The following is a 20,247-nucleotide window of genomic DNA, read 5'->3' as shown; positions in this document are numbered from 1 at the left end:
AGTTCCGTTTGCCTGGACAGTCCGTCGGCCTTCCCATTGGCTTACCAGGTCGGTAGCTGATGGTGAAGGTGAATAATGGAATTCAATTCTGGAACAGTCACTTGCTTTGCTCTCTCAATGGCTCTCAAAACCTGTTGCTGATGCTCTTGGGACAGATACGGCACCACCTGGATGCAAATCCCATTTAATCTTTTGACAATTTCCGCCTGTTTGTGCATTTCAATGTTCAAGCCACGGGACATCTCATAATACATGACATAGTGTCGTTGCATCTCTGATTTCTCACTGGCCAACTTGTCACATTCCCATTTTAGACTGTGATATTGTGCCGGATCTACAGTACATGTCGGGGAAGGTAGTCTTACCCGGGTCTCAGCAGCAAGCGAGTTGATTCCAGCAACGCGGGTGGTCACGGGACAAGCAGCAGCAGGTGTAGGTAAATAAGCCGAAGTCAGAGGGCCAATGTCGTTGCCCAGCACCACCTCGGCAGGTAGGTTGTCCATGATACCAACTGTGGTCTTTCCTGACCCGGCTCCCCAGTCTAAGTGCACCCGGGCGGTGGGTACGCGAAATACAGCACCCCCTGCGACCCGGACGGCAACTGTGCGAGTGGACACGTTCTCTGGCTTTACCAGATGTTTTTGAATCAGAGTGATAGTAGTCCCGGAATCTCTTAGGCCTTGTGCTACTTGTCCATTCACCCGTACCTCCTGACGGTGATGCTGACGGTTATCCGGAGAGGTAGCTTGTATTGGGTCTGCCTCATACCAAATTCCCAGACATTCCTCAGGGCCCCCCTCGGTCTCCAGGCAGTGGGCCGCAGAGGGACGTGATGGAGTGACCTCTGTGTTGGGTGTTGTGCGTCTTGTGACAGGAAGTCAGGTAAATCTGTGGGTGTTGTCACTGCTGGGACATACGTTTCTGCCTTGTTAGACAATACACCAATCATTATTAGGCGTCGGCTGCCAGAAATAGCCAGGAAGGCTAAGGGCCGTTGGAAGACTCCAGCTGTTCAGAGTGAGGCAATTAAGGACCTCTATAAAGTAGCCCAGAAGATAACCACTAATTGGCTGCATCACTCCTAAGGCTGTGTGAACAGGAGAAGCAGTGCCAGACAGTCTCCTGATGAGGTGAGGAGACCATTGACTTTTCTGTGTGATAAAAAGTCCAAAGACTATTGTTTGTGCTGTATAAGCAGCACTGTCTATCCAGCGGTAGGCTGTGTTAGACTTCATAGATAGGTTCCTGTGTGGAAGGTAGACGCCCAGAGTGGCTAGAGTTTATTTTATGTTTTGATTTTGTTTATGCTGTTTGGATACTTGCAATTGTTTTCCAGCAAGAAGGAAAATAAACCAGAAACTTTGTTTTCAACCGTTTTTGATTGCCAGCCTGTATAAGTTCAGTGTGTGGTGAACCCATCCAAGGGGTCACACACCCCGCTACCGAGCTAACCCCTCACATATGGTGGAGAATGCGGGCAACTAAAGTGAACCCAAAATGGAGGAGATACTGAAACAGCTGGTTTTATCAAATGCAAATCAACAGCAGATGAATGCAGATTTGGAGCGGAGCCTTGCAGCTCAACAGCGGAGCCTTGCAGCTTAACAGGCTCACCAAGAGAGCATGGCAGCTCAACAACAGGCTCGCCAAGAGAGCCTTGCAGCTCGCCGAGAGAGCATGGCAGGCTTGGAACAGAGACACCAGCAGCAAATGGAGGCCATCATGACACAGCAACAAAGCCCAGCAGAGAATTGTCTGTTGTTGGAGGAGTACAAAGACTTTGAAATATTTGATTCGTTTACTGGTATCCTTGGAAACAGTCCACCCTTAACATCTCACTGGGAGTGGTGGGATACATATTGTGAGGATCTGACCAAGTACACAAAGCTAACTAGTTTGGAAACATGGGGAACAAAAGAGCTGGATTATCTTCGTCTTGATGACTTTTCAAGTCCCTATCCGGATGAAAAAGTTATCAGTAAAACTCCCACTCTTGCTCAGCTAAACAGTGAGGAGCTTTGTGAAGACCTATTTGAAAGAGTCCCCATACCTGTGCAAAAGGCTTTGAGTGGTGCTGAAATGAACATGGAGGAAATTGATCATGTGATCATAGTGGGTGGAGTCACTTGTGTACCTAAAGTTCGAGATGCAGCCAAGGAAAGTACTTGTTTTTGTGGTGCTGTAGCCAAAAAACAGGAAAAGACAAATGAAGATTTTTTTCAGTGTGAAAGTAGTACAAAATGTTTTGAAGAGAAATACCGCTGTGATGGGGTGCCACAGTGTTCTGATGAGAAAAACTGTTGGAGATCACCAGATCCTTCTGTTTGGTGTCTTTCAAAGACTTGCTGCATTCCTCAGAATTGGATCTGTGATGGTAAACCAGACTACAATGATGAGCCTGATGAACAAGGCTGTGAACGTAAGGAATGTGGCAGTAACAAGTTCCAGTGTACTAATGGACAGTGTATTCCCTATACTATGCACTGCGATGGAGACAGTGATTGTGGTGACCATTCAGATGAACAAAACTGTATAGTCACTAAACACGTCCGCTGTCAAAGTGGGGAATTTAAATGTCCATCTGGTGAATGCTTGCTAATGGAATGGAAATGTGATGGTGCAAAAGACTGTAAAGACGGAAGTGATGAAAAGGACTGTAAATTGGAGAAGATCACTTGTGAAAATGAGCAGTGGGCTTGTGCTAGTGAAGATCAATCTATTCCGACCTTCTGGCGGTGTGATAGTCGCACGGACTGCCATGATGGCAGTGATGAAGTTCACTGCAAACTGCAGATGTGCAAAAGTAACGAGTATCAGTGTAAAAATCTTAATTGGGGGCGTGGCCTGGACATGGCTGAGTGAGGACGCAGGAACTTGGAGCTCCCGGCCCTGTCCTCACTTTTACCGGCCAAAATCAGTGATTCTAGGCATGCAATCTGCCAAAAAGACCAAAAGAAGACCTACAACCTGTGCCACCCGCTCCAGCACAAAATCAGGAGATTTACACCGGTTTTTCAGCCCCTCTACGGCGATCCCTCCGGCCGCGAGGGTTGCGGCGCCAAGAGCCAGCCCACGTGGCAGCCCAGCGGAGGATCTGGAACAAGGCCTCTGGACCTTTCGACCGGAGGAAACTGCAGCGCACCCCGCTACTCCGGGCACTTCCGAGGATCTATACCCAACTATGTCGACCCTCTCTCCACCGGCCGGAGGCCCATCAGCGGAACAGGAGATAAGGGCGCTGTTGCAGGCCCTCCCCACAAGGACAGACATAGAGTCTCTCATCCTTAAGTTGGAGGAGACTCATAGAAGAGACTTCCAGGAGGTGCGTGCGGAGGTATCCACGCTGTCAGACAGAGTGACCACCGGGGAAGGATCGTTGGCGACTCTGGAGCGGAGGGTAGCGGATCTGGAGCGGGACAGAGACCACCATAAAGAAGCGGCTACTGCGCTCCAACTACATCTTGAGGAGGTCGAAGACAGGAGCCGCCGCAACAATCTCCGGCTGCGGGGGATCCCTGAGACGGTGGAACCCGAGGCCCTGGATGACGTTCTACTGGGCCTGTTCCGTGAGATACTGGGCAACCCGGTGGAAGATGTGGAGGTGGACCGTGCACACCGCGCCCTAGGCCCGAGATCGGCTGACCCGGACAGACCGCGGGATGTGGTATGTCGGCTGCTACGCTACACGCAGAAGGAGCGCATCATCCGCGGTGCGTGGGACAGAGGGGAGATTCTCTTGGAAGGCGCAAAGGTGAAGGTGCTCCCAGACCTCTCAAGGGCGACACTGCGCAGAAGGGCGATGCTGAAGCCCGTTTTGGACCTGGCAAGACAGCGGGGGTTTACCTATCGCTGGGGCTACCCGCTAGCGGTGACCTTCAGGAAAGATGGAGCAGCCTTCACGGTCCAGTCACCAGCAGACCTACCGGCCCTCTTCCGTTTCCTGGATGCGGACCAGATACCGATCCCCGACTGGCTGCAGATACTACCCCGCGCGGCAGAAAGATCGGGCCCCTCAACCTACAGGCCAGGAATAGAGAATCGGCAGAGGGGACGCGGACGGAGGAGACAGCGAGCCCCCTCAGGAGAGGAACGCCGTGAGTAGGCCTTGGGCCGCGCTTCCCTGACCCCCCCACGCTCCCACCTAGTCTGAACTCCTGATCCCTCCCGTGCCCCTCACCTGATGTCCCGGTGACTCTCCCACGATAATGGGCTGTTGGCCCTAGGACACTGACCACTGCCTTCCGCTGCTTTCCTGGGACTAGGAAGCCGCTAACCATCCAGCTCCCTGTTGAGGCCCTCCTCCGGCTCGTACCCAGACCCGAACACCTTAGACTATATCACCCACAACAATGGGGCCCTATGGCCTATATCCGGACCATTGGGGGACACTGCAATAGTGGGGCTCCCGCGCTGTTAGAGCGTGCCCCGGCCTGCTCCATAGATGCATGAGTGCCCCCCACGAGAGGTGGATCCCCCCCTGCACTAGTGAAGACTTTACTATGCCAGGGTTACCCACACGAGACAAACGGGGCTCGTCTACCCTTTTTTGATTTTTTTTACTCGCCTGTTTTGTTTAATTTTTCATATTTTTACCCGACCTCGATGCTGAGTGGGGTCCCCCGGAAGGGATTCTTATGGGATATGTGCTCCTTATGTTTATGTTACTGTTCGTTACTCAAATACTGTTGTATGTTATATATGCTTTAATATAGATTGCATTGCCATACTAATGTTATCTTATTTACGTTGGCCGGGGGGGGGGGGGGGGTTGGATAGGGTCGGGAGCTCGCAGTGCTGGCTCTGTCCAACCACCTACCCACATTACCTTAATGTGGACCTTAAACTCCTTACCAAAATTGTGGCAACCAGAATCCAACAACACCCGACGAGCCTTATCCACCTTGACCAAGTGGGGTTTGTCCCTACTAGGGAAGCTAGGGACAACACTGTCAAATTCCTCAACCTATTACACGCGGTAAACACTTCAAAGACGCCATGTGTCTTGGTGAGTACGGACGCCGAAAAGGCGTTCGTGTTAACTGGCAATTCATGTTTGACACACTAAGACACATCGGCTTGGGACATAGAATGATGAATTGGATTTCGGCGACGTACACAGAGCCGACGGCGCGGGTCAGGGCCAACGGGGTGGTGTCAGAGACCTTCCAGATTAGGAACGGAACAAGACAGGGGTGTCCCCTATCGCCACTATTTGCGCTGACTCTCGAACCATTTCTGAGACATGTGCGACTGAACACGGACATATCGGGGGTCAAGGTGGGGGAGGGAGAATATAAAGTGTCTGCATACGCGGACGACCTGATGTTCACACTGACGGACCCCGAGGTATCCCTACCGAGCCTGATGAGAGAGTTCGAGATTTATGGGAGACTGTCCAATATGAAAATTAACATGGGAAAGTCGGTAGCAATGGGAGTGGGAATTTCGGGCCCCCGCCTAGATCGACTACGCCACGGTTTCAGCCTACAGTGGACAGACACAGCCATAAGCTACCTGGGAACCCGTATCCCCCCGTCCCTCTCCCAACTTTTTAAGCTCAACTTCCCGCCACTGTTAAAAACCACCCAGAAATTACTAGACCAATGGACAACCGGCCTTCACTCCTGGTTCGGGAGGTGCGGAATACTTAAGATGTCCATTCTACCTAAATTCACGTACCTTCTCCAAGCCCTACCTATACGCATACCGGCGGAATATTTTAGACAGGTGCAATCCATGTTTAAAAACTTTCTGTGGGCGGGGAAACATCCCAGGATTCACAAGACAGTGTTGTCCCTACCCAAGGCGTACGGTGGACTGGCTATGCCCAATGTCCGCACGTACTACCACGCGGCACATCTAAACAGGCTAGTGGACTGGTATCGGCACGGGAACACAAAACTATGGCCGCACATAGAGCAAGCTCAAAGCGACATCCCCCTGCGGAGGGCCCCGTGGTGCGATACGGCGCTGCCCAAATCCCTACGATCTCACCCGCTGATAGGTACCACGACCAGTATCTGCGCGAAGATGCTCACTCAAATGGGATCACCGCCGGAGAATTCGCCCCTACGACCAGTTCTGGGTAACCTGAATTTTGAACCAGGGCTACGTGATGGAAGGTTCCGAGCGCTAAGGGATTCGGATGTGTGTCAGGTTTCCCATTTTAGCATAGCAGGCCGTTGGAGGACACCCGCAGAGTTGATGGATCAGGGAGGGGGATTTCAATTGGACTTTATGAGGGCAAACCAGCTGAACCACTTCCTACATACCATGATACCCCCCCATACGGGAAATCCAATTCTCACACCAATAAAGGAGATATGTTCGGAGACGGGCACATTGCCACACGCGCTATCCATCTTACACAACATACTGGTAGCACCGCAGGAGGGGTATCAACTCCCCTGTATCACGAAATGGGAACAGGAGCTCCATTGCACGTTTTCGGCCAAGATGAGACAACAGATTTTGACCTTCACACACAAGTCCTCTATTTGTACCAAAATACAGGAAACAAACTACAAAATCCTGACTCGGTGGTATCGCACCCCAGTTCTGCTTCACAAACTCTTTAGGTCCACCTCAGAGGCATGCTGGCGCTGTCAGGGGGACGTAGGTACATTGACCCACATTTTCTGGTCCTGCCCACTGCTGAAGCCCTTCTGGGCGGAGGTAAGGAGGATATCGCAGAAGTTCACTGAACGCCAGATCCCAGACGACCCAGCATACCTCCTGCTACACGCTAACACATATCCCACACGCGTATACAAGAAATCGGTTATCCGACACCTTTTAGATGCCGCCAAAGCGTGCATCCCCGCTTGCTGGAAATCTCCACACCCACCGACGGTAGCAATGTGGCTCTGGAGGGTCGATGACATCAATAGAATGGAGGAGTTTATCCTCACAGACCGTGATAGGCAGGAGTCATATAAAAAGACTTGGCAGTTATGGAATGTGTTTACCTACTCAGATGAAGGACAAGCACTTAGGGGACAGACCTAGACTTTTCGACACAACTCCCCCCTTCCCAGGGAGGAGTTGACTCTGATACTATGTGGAGCAATGGCAGGCCGGACGGCTGACATGCTCCATGCTCGCGGGCAATTTCCCTCACCCCCCCCTCCTCTCTCTCTTCCCTTTTTCTTCCTTTTTTCTTCCTTTTTTCCATGGCGCTGTCGGGACCCTGACTCCCGAGGCGACAACCTTTCTCTAATCTTCGAATGAGTGGCGGGAGGAGATACTCCCTGCCGCTTCACTCTCTCTCCTCATTTTCTACTTCCTTGATATCGGAAAAAAGAGGGCGTGTCTGCGGATCTCTGACCCCACACCGCACTCCGCTAATGGATGTTCTTTTAGTGGCAGGATCATCAAGAGGAGAGGTGGTAAGCTCGGTGCCACGAGCACGGAGCTGACGGTCCACGGACTTTGCTATACCCACTTCCCTGCCGCACTTTACTAGTTTATGCTTGAACGTGTGAAGATGTTAATGTTTATATGCTCTTGCTGTGATCCATGTGGACGCGCTCTCTGTTGTGAGTAAATAAAGAATTTTGAAAAAAAAAAATCTTAATTGTGTTCCAACTAATGCTGTTTGCGATAGACAATCTGACTGTCTGGATGACTCAGATGACGGTGGTGCAACCTCAGTTCAAGATGAGCGTGACTCTGATGATTCAGAAGATAATGAACCTAGGGAGCGAACATCCAGCGATGTAGAAAATGATAGCAATCGTAATGCTAGTGACTCTGAAAATGAAGATGCTCAAAACCGAATTGCCAGTGATTCGGAGGATGAGCCAACCAGAAAAAAAGGCACGAATGAAATTGAGTTTGGGGTAGACGAGGAAGGATTTGTTTACCTTTCGTTTGAAAACCTGGAGCCAGTTGACAATCCACAGTTCCTCTGGTCCAAGGACTACAAGGGAGCTCCAGACTCAGAGAGAACAGACATTTCTACCGATGGAAATAAGTCTAAACTTATTCTAACAAACCCTTCTGAGGAAGATGTAGGCACCTATGCTGTTGAAGTGCCAAATACAGATGGAGTATCTGCTAGTCACATGCTAACAAAGGAAGAACTAGAGGAAGTGATGCGCAAAAGCCATGATGTACGACATCCACTGATACAGAAAATCTCAGGCTGGAATGTGGAAGTACTGGAGAATGGAGATGTGCGCCTCTGGTTACAAGTAGAAAAACTGTCCTCTGATGCAGATTTGGAGATGATTCTCAATGACAAAGTCATCCAAAATACACCGAAACGAAAAATAACATTTGACAAGGAAAATGGACTTATTGAAATAATTAAGGAAGACTTTGGTGAAGAAGATAAAGGAACGTATACTGCAAAAGTAGTAGATGGAAAAGCATCAAACCAGCTCATTGTTACCCTTTCTGGGGAAGATTTTGATAAAGTTTATGATGAGTCCCAAAAGAAGGTCACAGAAGACTGCCACGTTATTATGATATGCAAAGTTAAAAATACCAAAACAGAGACCACGCTCAAGTGGTCTGTGGACAAGAAACCACTATCTAACGGACAATTTGATAATCAAACTGGGTCAGGGACACTTGTAATGAAAAAGTTTACAAATGAAAAGGACTTTACAAAGCTGTGGTAAAAGATAGCAGGGGAGACGACACGACTGAAATGGATCTTACCAAAGAAGGTATTGAAGATATAATGCAGGAAATTTGTAGAAAAAGTGCAATGTCTGCCTCCCCACTGAAAGGTAAAGGCACAGCTGACGGAATTAAGATTTACAGCGATGTGAAATATTTCATGGAGAGCATGAATCCTGTGTGGCACCACAAAGATAAGAAAGTGGAGTTTACTAGAGAGGTGGAAGAAGACAATGAAGATGACAAACCTGATATCAGTGATACCTTTTCAGAGCCAGGTTATGAAAATGATTCTGTTGAAGATTTGAAAGGAATAACTGCCGTGTCATCGAGGAAAAGACGAAAGCAAAGGTATTTCTGGGAATATAGCGAGCAATTAATGCCTTCTCAACAGGAAGGGATGCTGAGACCGTCTGAATGGGACAGACACACGCTTCCCAGAAATATGTACCAGAAGAATGGTCTGCATCACGGCAAGTACACTGTGAAGAAATCTCGCAGGACAGGTGTGGAAGACCTGACTCCAAATCCAAGAAAACTTCTGCAGATTGGTGGTTAACTGCGTAAACTGAATAAAGTAATCAGTGACATAACACCCGTATCGGAGCTTCCTGTCACTGCCAGGCCGCGATCTCGTAAGGAGAAAAACAAGCTGGCTTCCAGAGCTGGCCGTCAAAAAAAGAAAGCCCAGTATGAAGCCAATAAAGTGAAGCTGTGCCGCCTGAATACTGAATATGATACATTGCTGTTTGTGATCAATTCAATAAAACAAGAGATTATGACACAAATACAAATCCCCTGGGTGAAATGGGCTTTGGATTCTCTCCGGTACTACCTCGTGGGTAGACAGTTTGAACTGCTGACGGATCATGCCTCATTGAAGTGGAGGGCACAGACCAAAGATTTAAAGGCACAGATTGAAGATTTAAATAAGCTACAACTAAAGCTTAAAGAGACCCTAAAAACTAGCAAGGCTAGAGAGAATAACCTCACAGAAGACCTGGAAAACCTAAACACCAAGAGTTGCGAACAAAGCAGAGAACCCTTAAAAAGCAACAGAAGGAAAAAGATGAAGTAAACAAGGAAAATGAAAAACTGAAAAAAAGGGTGAAACATTTGATGAGCAGCGTACAGAGCAAGTCCCATCTGGACAGTAAACAGAGCAGGATAGATGAGCTTCAGAAGAAAATTAAAAAGCTTGAACTGGTAACGCATCGCCCCGGTGCTAAAATGGGGAATGCAGATGGGTTGTCCCGAGTGCATGCCTGCCTGGTAACCTGTGTCCCAACCCTAGGGTTGAAACAAGAGGGGGGGGGGTATGTGACAGGAAGTCAGGTAAATCTGTGGGTGTTGTCACTGCTGGGACATACGTTTCTGCCTTGTTAGACAATACACCAATCATTATTAGGCGTCGGCTGCCAGAAATAGCCAGGAAGGCTAAGGGCCGTTGGAAGACTCCAGCTGTTCAGAGTGAGGCAATTAAGGACCTCTATAAAGTAGCCCAGAAGATAACCACTAATTGGCTGCATCACTCTTAAGGCTGTGTGAACAGGAGAAGCAGTGCCAGACAGTCTCCTGATGAGGTGAGGAGACCATTGACTTTTCTGTGTGATAAAAAGTCCAAAGACTATTGTTTGTGCTGTATGAGCAGCACTGTCTATCCAGCGGTAAGCTGTGTTAGACTTCATAGATAGGTTCCTGTGTGGAAGGTAGACGCCCAGAGTGGCTAGAGTTTATTATATGTTTTGATTTTGTTTATGCTGTTTGGATACTTGCAATTGTTTTCCAGCAAGAAGGAAAATAAACCAGAAACTTTGTTTTCAACCGTTTTTGTTTGCCAGTCTGTATAAGTTCAGTGTGTGGTGAACCCATCCAAGGGGTCACACACCCCGCTACCGAGCTAACCCCTCACAGTCTCCAGTTGTTATCTGTAGCTCTCAAAGGGCAATAACGAGCAATATGTCCCGTGTCGCTGCAGTGATGGCACGTCACCCTAGGCGAATCCCGGCGGTAGTTGCTAGGCCCCTGAGGACGTGGTGGGACTGGAGCCCGAAACTCTGGGCGTGGGGTGACGGTTGGAGTACGCGGTTCTACCTTCTGAGCCAGCCGCGTAGTACCCTGGCTTACTTTCCTTGTCTCCGCGTACTCATCTGCTAGCCGAGCCGCCTCGTTTAAGTTAGCGGGACGGCGATCTCGTACCCAGTCTTGTATGTCTGCGGCCAGGTCTTGGAAGAAATGTTCCATTAGGAACAGCTGCAATACTTCCTCCCCGGTGTTGGCCTTGCACCCTTGGACCCAAAGGGATGCCACCCTTTGTAACTGGTTGGCCCATTCCATGTGGGAGTCCAGAGCCTTCTTCTTGGACTCCCGGAAGCGCCGGCGGTAGGCTTCTGGCGTTACGGCATATCGGGTTAGCAGCGCCTTCTTAACTTGCTGGTATTGTAAAACATCCTCTGGAGCGAGAGCCCGAAAGGCTTCATTGGCTTTGCCCGACAATTTCCCAGACAAAATAGTGACCCATTGGTCTGGTGGTACCTGGTGTAGTGAGCACTGCCTCTCAAAATCCGCCAAATATCCATCGATTTCCTCCTCACTTTCTACAAAAGCTTTAAATGCAGTGAACGGTATTTTCTTTCCTGTAGCCACGGGTGGGGGGGTAGGAACTGCAGGTGTAATGGGCTGTCTCGCTCTTACCAGTTCCAGTTCTTGTCCCCTCTTCGTTTGTATCTCCTCCCTTGCTTCCCGGAACAGCTGGTTGATTAGTTCCACGGACGTTTCTGGATACAAGGATAATCTCCGCTGTACAATCCCAGTAATTACATCTTCCTCGCTGACCGGTGGAAGGGGCTCAGCTCCTTCCATGGATCCATCCATTTCGTCCAGCTCCAGCAGGTCAGCTATCAGCTTCCTCCGTGGTCTGTTGCTGGCGCTCCTACCACGACTCTCTAATAGATCTTTTAGTGTGGATCTTTTCAGCCTGGCGTACTGCGACTCCATTCAGCACTTGCTCTTTGGATAAAAGGACCATCTCACTGCTGCCAACCAATGTAACGGCTACCCAGCTAGGGAGAGGGTCTCTGCCGTTGGAGACGTCCTTTTCCCTGGCAAGCTGCGATATGCAAGTACCGCCGGTATCCCCGTCCAATAGATCCAGAGAGAGGGTTCCCCTTCCCGAACGAGACAAGGCTGCGTGTTGAAGGGTCAAACAAGACTGACTTTTATTGCACATTTCACCTCACTTTTTATATGGTTACAAGCTTACATGAACAATGACACTCTCCGCCCCCCCCTTCACACACATACTTTGAAATAATGACCTTCCCTTGAATCAATCAGTCTCTAGACGTTCGGCTCCAAGCTGACATTTAACATGACTTGATCAGACAATAGAATTCAATTAACCTTTAAAACAATTACACACTCACAAAGGAGAGTCCATTAGCTATGCAGGTAATATTAGCATTCAGCAGTGAAAAAGTCCCTTGTATAATTAACCCTTTGAGCTCAGAATACAAGTCATGCAGTCCTCTGTAAGCAGAATGGTTCATAGGTCCGTTACAGATACGCCTATTAACCACACAGATTTGGCACCTGCCACATTTGAAAAACCCCAGATAAAAACATAGATGGAATCCTCGGTGGGTCCAACACATTGGGTGCCAGTTTATCTTTCAAAGATGATGAACCCCTAAACACCACCCGAGGTTTGTCAGGCAAAATAGCACTCAAGACCTTGTCACTTTTTAAAACATGCCAATGCTTGGCCATAATATGCCTAACGTTAGCATGTTGACAAGAGTAGTCAGTTACAAAGGGAGTTTTGAAACAACCCACCTGGTCATGTTTGGGTTTGGTCTGGAGTAGGTCCTCTCGATTAGTATTGGTTACTAGCTCCAATGTGTCCGAAAGAGAGCTGCGACAATAACCTTTTTCAATAAAGCGTTCAGTCAGAACGCCAGCCTGACCAAGGAAAGTGTTGTGATCACTACAATTCCTTCTGAGACTAAGGAATTGGCCCTTGGGCACAGCTTTGAGCCATGCGGCATGATGACAACTGTCACATGGGATGAAGGAGTTTCTATCTGTGGTTTTAATATAGGTAGATGTAACAAACCTATAATTTTCGACAGAAATAACCAAATCCAAAAAATTGATTTTATCCTTGCTAGCTTCATAATTGAGAACAATACCCCTATCGTTGGAATTTAGGAATGTCATGAAGCAAGACAATTCCTCCTCGGAGCCGCTTCATAGGAGGAGGATGTCGTCAATGTATCTGGCCCACAGCAGTATCTGGGGCCTAGAGACAACATCGACGACATCCTCCTCCCACTTGGCCATAAAGAAATTTGCCAAGCTGGGGGCATATTTGGCCCCCATGGCAACTCCTCTATCTTGCCTGTAATACTGCCCATTATGCCAGAAAAAAATTGGAGAAGCAGCATACTGTAGCAATTCCATAATGAAGGAAATCTGGATCTCAGGAAGACCTGAGTCTCTTTCAAGAAAGTGCGTAACCGCCTCCAAACCCAAATTATGTGGGATGACAGTATATAAAGACGTGACGTCTGTGGTAACAAGCCACAAGTCAGGTGGGGGTTGAATGCCAGACAGTAAATTAATAACATGTCTAGTATCCTTTAGGAAGGAAGGAAGGCATACTTCTCACCAATGGCTGTAAAAAGAAATCGATATATTTGCCCACCCGGGACGTAACGGAATCAATTCCGCTAACTATAGGACGTCCCGGGGGGCAAACAGGATCCTTATGTACCTTGGGGAGATAGTACATAATAGGTACTCGTGGGGCCTTAGGAACCAAAAAGGCTTTCTCTTTTTTGTTCAAGATGTTTAGACAAAACTCTCTCTCTCTCTCTCTCTCTCTTTCCCTATCTATCTCGATCTCTCGATCACTTATTTCCTATCTATCTCGATCTCTCCCCAAACTCAACAAACCGGTCCCGGGGTTGAAATCAGTCTCTTTCAGACTAACACCTGGTGCCCAGTAACGATGCTCGACCGACTACTGTCCCGTCTACCCGGCCCCTGAGTGGTAGCCAGTTTATCAGGCACGCCAGGATCCTTCTAGTCAATTTGGGCCTTGATCCCAGTCAGTTCTCTGAACATTCCATTCGGATTGGAGCAGCCTCTGCTGCATCCCACCATAGAGTACCAGACCATGTGATCAAGCAGGCAGATGGAAGTACGCTTGCTTTGCCACATACACCCAAATCCTCAGGTGAAAATGGCACAGGCCTTCACCAAGCTGGCTTAAGAACAATAGAATCAATAAGGCTCCTTTCACACTGAGGCGTATTACAGGTGTTTTAGCACTAAAAATAGAGCATAAATAACGCCTAAAATACTCCTGCCCCAGCATTCTCAGTGTGAAAGTCTGAAGGCTTTCACACTGAGGCAATGCGCTGGCGGGAGAATTTTTTTTTTTCCTGCAAGCAGCATCTTTGGAGCAGTGAGAGGAGTGATGTGTATACCGCTCCTTCACCACTCCTTCCCATTGAAAACAATGGGACACTGCGGTAATACTGCCAGCAATGCGCCTCTGCAGAGGCTCATTGCTGTCGGTATTAATCCTTTTTCGGCCGCTAGCGGGGTTTAATACCGCACCGCTAGCGGCCGAATACCGCCACCATTCCGCTGCAATTCTGACGGTATATCACTGCTAAAAATAGCGGCGCTATACCGCCACCGCACATACTGTCCCAGTGTGAAAGGGGCCCAAGAGTTACTCCCCTATATGAGTATTTTTGCCCCCTATCCTCGGCATACCGACCAGACCACCAAGGCACACTTCAGGTCTTTTTATGTTGTAAGTCTTGTGTGTTTATGTGATCCATATCTGTCTCAGTCATAGGGCCACGACTATAAATAAGGAGGCCAGTATGGTCGCCTAAATTTATGCCAGGAGACCGGAGGGTATTTAAGCAGACCACTCACCCCCATGGTCTTTGTTGGTTCTGGTGCACGATACCCTCTCTCCCATTCCCCTTTTTCAGGGCACTTCTCAGCACATTTCTCTCCACAATCATCCATTACTTATCATTGGTATGCCCCCTTTCCTTGGCACACCGACCAGACCACCAAGGTCTATTTATGTTGTAAGTCTTGTCACGTGTTTATATGATCCATATCTGCAACGGTCATAAGGCCACGACCAAAAAATAAAAATGTGTTGTGCTTATTGAGGAAAGTTTTCCTGCACAGGATTTATTAAGTAATTTTTTTTTTTTTTCATTCAATTTTAAGTTTATTTTCAATAAAAGTACATACATTTGTATTATATCAGCAGTATACAAATCAATAATATACAGAAAACAGTAAGCAAGTACATTACTTCACATATTAGACATTCCTGTCATAGTAACTGTCCATCACATCTATCCATTTCTCATGTCCTTCACCATACGGTGAGATTAAGACAGTTCATATAAGCAACGGAGAAAAATTAGGTGTAACTAATAATATATAATTAAATAAAATAACAATTTAATATGCTATATGATCCCTTAGGGCTATCATTACCACACAATAAATTATATATAAGAAAAAAAAAAAAATCCCCATGTGTGTACTAGACCTAAGTTCACGGAACAAATAAAGGATAGGATTTCTGGAGAACAATAACCTCTCCGACACCCCCAACGGGAACTGCCTGTGTCCAAGAGATCAAGCAACCCCTTCAATCCCCCCTCCCTCCCTCTAATAGTTTTTATTAAAACCCACCGGTTTCTATAATCATATATTCTCTAAACCCTCCTCAAACCTAATATCCCCAAAAGTTTGGTGTAATCCTTTAAAAACCTAAACATAGGTAAATACAAATGTTTATAATATATTCTTTTTTTTTTCTTACCTAAACATAACACCCTGAGAATGAGAAATAGTGAGTATTCTATCCTCATAGATAAGACAACGAGAAATAAACACAGAAAAATCAAAGAAAGGAAGAGAAAAGAGAAAAAGAAAAAGATATGGCAGCCTGCCTGCCAATGAACACCATCATCTTCAGGATATAAATGTCTTCACAGCCTTCACGGGGTAAAAGATATTCCCATAAATTGCATCCAAGGTTCCCATATTTCATGGAAAAGAGTAGACATATCCAACATGGAACAAACCCTCTTTTCTTGTTCCATGATCCATGTAACCTTTCGTTTCATATACCTGATGGAGACAGTAGTTTTTTTCCACGCAGCTGCAATTGTGATCCTGGCACCCGTCAGAATGTATTGGATGAGTTTTCTAGTAACCTTGGAGGTCTGGGGTAACATTCCGTTAAGTAAAGCAATAGTGGGGGATTGATGCAAGTTACATCCTGTGACTCGTCTTATTATGTTAAACACCTTATTCCAGTATCCCTGTATTTTGGGACATTCCCACCATATATGTACCATAGACCCCAGTCCCTGACAACCTCTAAAGCATAGGAGCGAGGTTGACGGATACATGGAAGCCAGTTTAACAGGAACTAGATACCACCTAGTATAAATTTTTACATTAGCCTCTACAAGGGATATATTCACATATCCTTTAATGGATCTAGTATAGTTATTACACCAGTCAGATAAATCCCAAGTGTTATTAAGTTCCTTTTCCCAGGCCAACATATGAGGTAATTTGGTACAATTATTAGCAAGAGATTGATATATGATTGAAATATTTCCCTTCCTGATCAAACCCTGATCACAATTACTTTCATAAGGTGTCAATAATCCAGAGATCGAGTCACTATCCCATAGGCTTTGTGCATAATCATGTAGTTGGGAAAATCTTAGTTTTTCTGAAACAGGAAGATCTAGCTTGGCTATGAAGTGTTTCTCAGGAAGTGGACCTGATCGTGAAAAAAAAACGACCTATACGATACAACCCTTTATCATGCCACCATTTGAAAGAATCTATATCAATTTTAGAAACAAAGAGTGGGTCTAGAAAAACGCTTGATAAAGGCCTGCCTTTAGAAATTAGAGAGGGATTGTTTTTAAGTGAATCCCATAAAACTAAGGTTTGAGAAAGAGTCGGAGATAATATAGAAGGCCTGTTTTTGGTAGGACTCCACATCAACTCCTCTATCGTTAGATTCGGGGTCGCCTGCTCTTCTATATCTAACCAGTCAGGGCGTTCATGTTTAAGAAAGGTTTCCGATAATTGTGCCAATCTCGCTGATTGATAATACCATAATAAGTTGGGTACCCCCAGACCACCCTGTTCAGGTAAGTTATAGAGAGTGCGAGATGGAAGGCGTGGACCCTTATTGTTCCAAATAAACTTGGTAATCTTTCCTTGAAAAGATTTTAGATGACTTTTAATTATCGGTATGGGTAATGATCTAAAAAGATACAAAAGCCTAGGGAGAAGAGTCATCTTTACCGAGTTAATTCTACCAATCCAACCTATATTCTGAGTACCCCAATCTTTCAAATCTTTCTCAAGTTTTCTATACATAGGGGGATAATTGGCCAAATACAAATTTTGGATGTTGGGGGTCAAATAGATACCCAGGTATTTGATATAAGAGGTGTCCCATTTGAATCCATAATCTTTCTTCAATAAAGAAACCGTGGATTCAGAGAGAGAAACATTGAGGGCCCTAGACTTGGCCACATTCACAGTTAGACCTGAAACCATAGAGAATTTGTCTAAAAGAGAATATAATTCTGGTATGGATGTGTCTGGATCAGTTAAAAACAATAAAAGGTCATCTGCAAATAAGGCACATTTATGCTCCTTTTTGGCACATCTAACTCCCCTGATGTTTGTGTTTTCACGAATAGCCATAGCCAGGGATTCCATAACTATTGCAAACACCAGGGGAGACAGAGGACAACCCTGCCTAGTACCCCTATGAATCTCAATAGGTTCCGAAAAAATACCCTGAAAGCGTATATTAGCTTTAGGGTGAGAGTAAAGTGCAGATAAGACTCCAAGAAATTTCGTGCCAAACCCCCAACGTTTCATCACTTCGAACATGAATGGCCATGATACTGAGTCAAATGCTTTTTGAAGATCTATAGAAAGAAGCATTCCCCTTTGATTAGTATCACCAGTCCAACCCGAGTTCAAAATAGAGATCAGATCCACAGCCCTCCTAACCTGATCAGGACCTTGCCTTCCAGTGATGAAGCCTACTTGATCTTTACTAACATATTGGCCAATGAAAGAGGACATTCCATTATCTTAGTGAGTATCTTAAGATCGTTATTAATGAGAGATATAGGTCTATAGTTTTCCACCAGGCTATGGTCTTTTTCTGGCTTAGGGATAACCGAAATATAAGCCAAATTAAGTTGCCTGTCTATGGGAACTCCACCGGTCATGTGGTTGAAAAATCTAACCATGTAGGGTGTCAAAATGCTCGAATATGATTTATAATATGCACTTGAAAACCCATCTGGACCCGGGGCTTTATCTAATTTTAGATTTTTAATCACTAACGATATTTCTTCAGCGGATATGGGAGACTCCATTACTTCTCTATGAATTTCAGTCAATCGAGGAAGTTTCAGATTGTCCAGAAAATCATCCATTCCCACTGAAGAAAAATCAGCAGCGGATGCATAAAGCTTAGAAAAGAAGTCCTGAAAGGCCTCCATTATCTTCTTAGGATTTAGGGTGAAAGAACCATCACTCATTCTTATTTTAGGGAGAGTCCGTGATTGAAATCTAGGTGATAATTTATGAGCTAGCATTGGGCCTATTTTATCTTTAAATTTATAGAAATTAGCACCAGTCCATTTCAAGTCTTCCCCTGCTTTAGTTGTAAGTACCAAATTCAAGGCAGATCTAGCTGCATCAAGTGCCTGAATTGGAAAGTTAAGAGGATCAGATTTATGTTTTTTACGGAGTTCTAAATAGTTGTTTTCCAGTCTCCTTATGTCCAGGTTCCTTTGTTTCTTGAGGTTAGCGGCCACTTGTATTATTTTGCCCCTAATAAAGGCCTTGTGGGCAGCCCACAAAGTTTCAGGGGATACATCATCTGTATCATTATGCTCAAAATATTCTAAAAGAGATCGCTCAATATCCTTCATTAAGATAGGATCCTTCAAAATAGACCTATTAAGTGTCCAATGGGATATTTTAGGAGAAGTGTCCTCTCTCCTCAGAGACAAATGAACCATCGAGTGATCTGACCATGGAACATCAACTATATGAGACTCAATGGCAGCTGGGATGTGATGGTTAGAGATTAATATATGATCTATACGAGAATATGAATGGTGAGGGTTAGAATAGTGAGTATAATCTTTAGTTTTGGGGTTCAACTCCCTCCAAATGTCAGTCAATCTAGACTGATGTAGAATGCGTGCTACTTGCAAACTAATTTTAGTTGGTCTGATGATACCATTAATAGAAGGTTTGGATTTATCCAATCCTGCATCGAAAGCTAGGTTAGAGTCCCCACCCATAAGAACGATCCCCTCCATATATGGACGAAGGGTATCAAGCATCTGTGAAAAAAACTTTTTCTGACCTCTGTTAGGAGCATAATAAGAAATAAATGTGTACAGTCTTCCATCAAGGGTACCTTGTATCAAAAGAAACCTACCTTCCGGATCTCCAAATTCTTTAATCAGGTTAAAATTACAATACCTAGAAAACAGAATGGCCACACCCTTAGTTTTGTTTTCTGCTTTAGCAAGATAAAATAACGGAAAGTGGGCATGCAAAAAGGAGGGGTTATATCGTTTGGGAAAGTGGGTTTCTTGAAGGAAAACCACATCTACACGGAGAGACTTGTATACTTGAAAGGCTGTGCGCATCTTAGTAGGAGAATTCAACCCCTGAGTGTTGTGAGTAACAACACTAAGGGGTTTAGATACATCATTCGATCCAGCCATAAGTCTCAGCATCATCGACTGACAGGCAGAACCATATAGATATTACCAGTAGTTCCGTAAACATGAGCATCGGCGGGCAGGCTGAAGAGAAGAGGAGAATATGAGGAAGAAAGAAAAAGAAATATAGAGAAGAGATAAAAAAAGAAAAATAAAAAAACATAGTGCACAACAAACTATTAGATCGTGCAAGTTTAAATCGTAACCAAGAATGAGGGAAGAGATTGATTCTCCTTCCCTCATTCAAACAAGAAATTTTAGTATAGTCCCATAAAAGGACTATATTCTTACCCATTGGGTCGACAAAGTGTCGACACAAGAGATAAGTTGAGGTTCAATACCTCACCGTCGTCAGTTGTCAACAAACTAAAAGATTACATCTAAAAACAATTTTCAAGAAAAAATGCATTTTGAATCAGATGATGACCAGAAAAAAAGAGGAGAAAAATCTAAAGAAAAACTGTATTCAACCAGGTATTCAAACCCGGAATCTCTTTTTTTTTTTTTTTTCCCCTCTTTTTTTTTTTTTTTTTCAAAAAGCATCCGTTAAAAAAAAATTAATCTGAATCAAAGAATAATAGAAACGTTCTGGGTAAGTCTATTCAATATTCAGGGGACTTGGTCACCTCCAATTTTCCTGTATTTGACCTTGTTCCATGGATTCTGAGTCGGACTAGTAGGAGTGTTTCTCTTGGTAGATTGAACTGGAGGTGGAGTGGTGTCCATGGCAGGTTCAAGAGAAATAATTTTCAGGTCAAACAGAAGTCTT

The 20,247-nt window shown here is 45.6% G+C and overlaps 2 protein-coding genes across 2 annotated transcripts in view; both read left to right on the top strand.

Annotated features, from left to right (window-relative positions):
- LAMTOR5 (late endosomal/lysosomal adaptor, MAPK and MTOR activator 5) overlaps positions 1 to 20,247 on the top strand; it is a 306,623-nt gene that overhangs the window by 249,168 nt on the left and 37,208 nt on the right. The gene's annotated exons all lie outside the window — the stretch shown is intronic.
- On the top strand, positions 1,649 to 9,689 carry LOC120927135. The gene is made up of 2 exons (XM_040337601.1): positions 1,649 to 2,824; positions 7,570 to 9,689. Exons 1-2 carry the CDS (start codon positions 1,678 to 1,680, stop codon positions 8,625 to 8,627), a joined length of 2,205 nt encoding a protein of 734 aa, XP_040193535.1. The 5' UTR covers positions 1,649 to 1,677; the 3' UTR covers positions 8,628 to 9,689.

The sequence above is a fragment of the Rana temporaria genome, chromosome 2, assembly GCF_905171775.1.
Source record: "Rana temporaria chromosome 2, aRanTem1.1, whole genome shotgun sequence".
In the NCBI taxonomy this organism is placed as follows: Eukaryota; Metazoa; Chordata; class Amphibia; order Anura; family Ranidae; genus Rana; species Rana temporaria.
The sequence above is the reverse complement of the archived record's forward strand: the minus strand, read 5'-3'. Positions and strand labels throughout refer to the sequence as shown.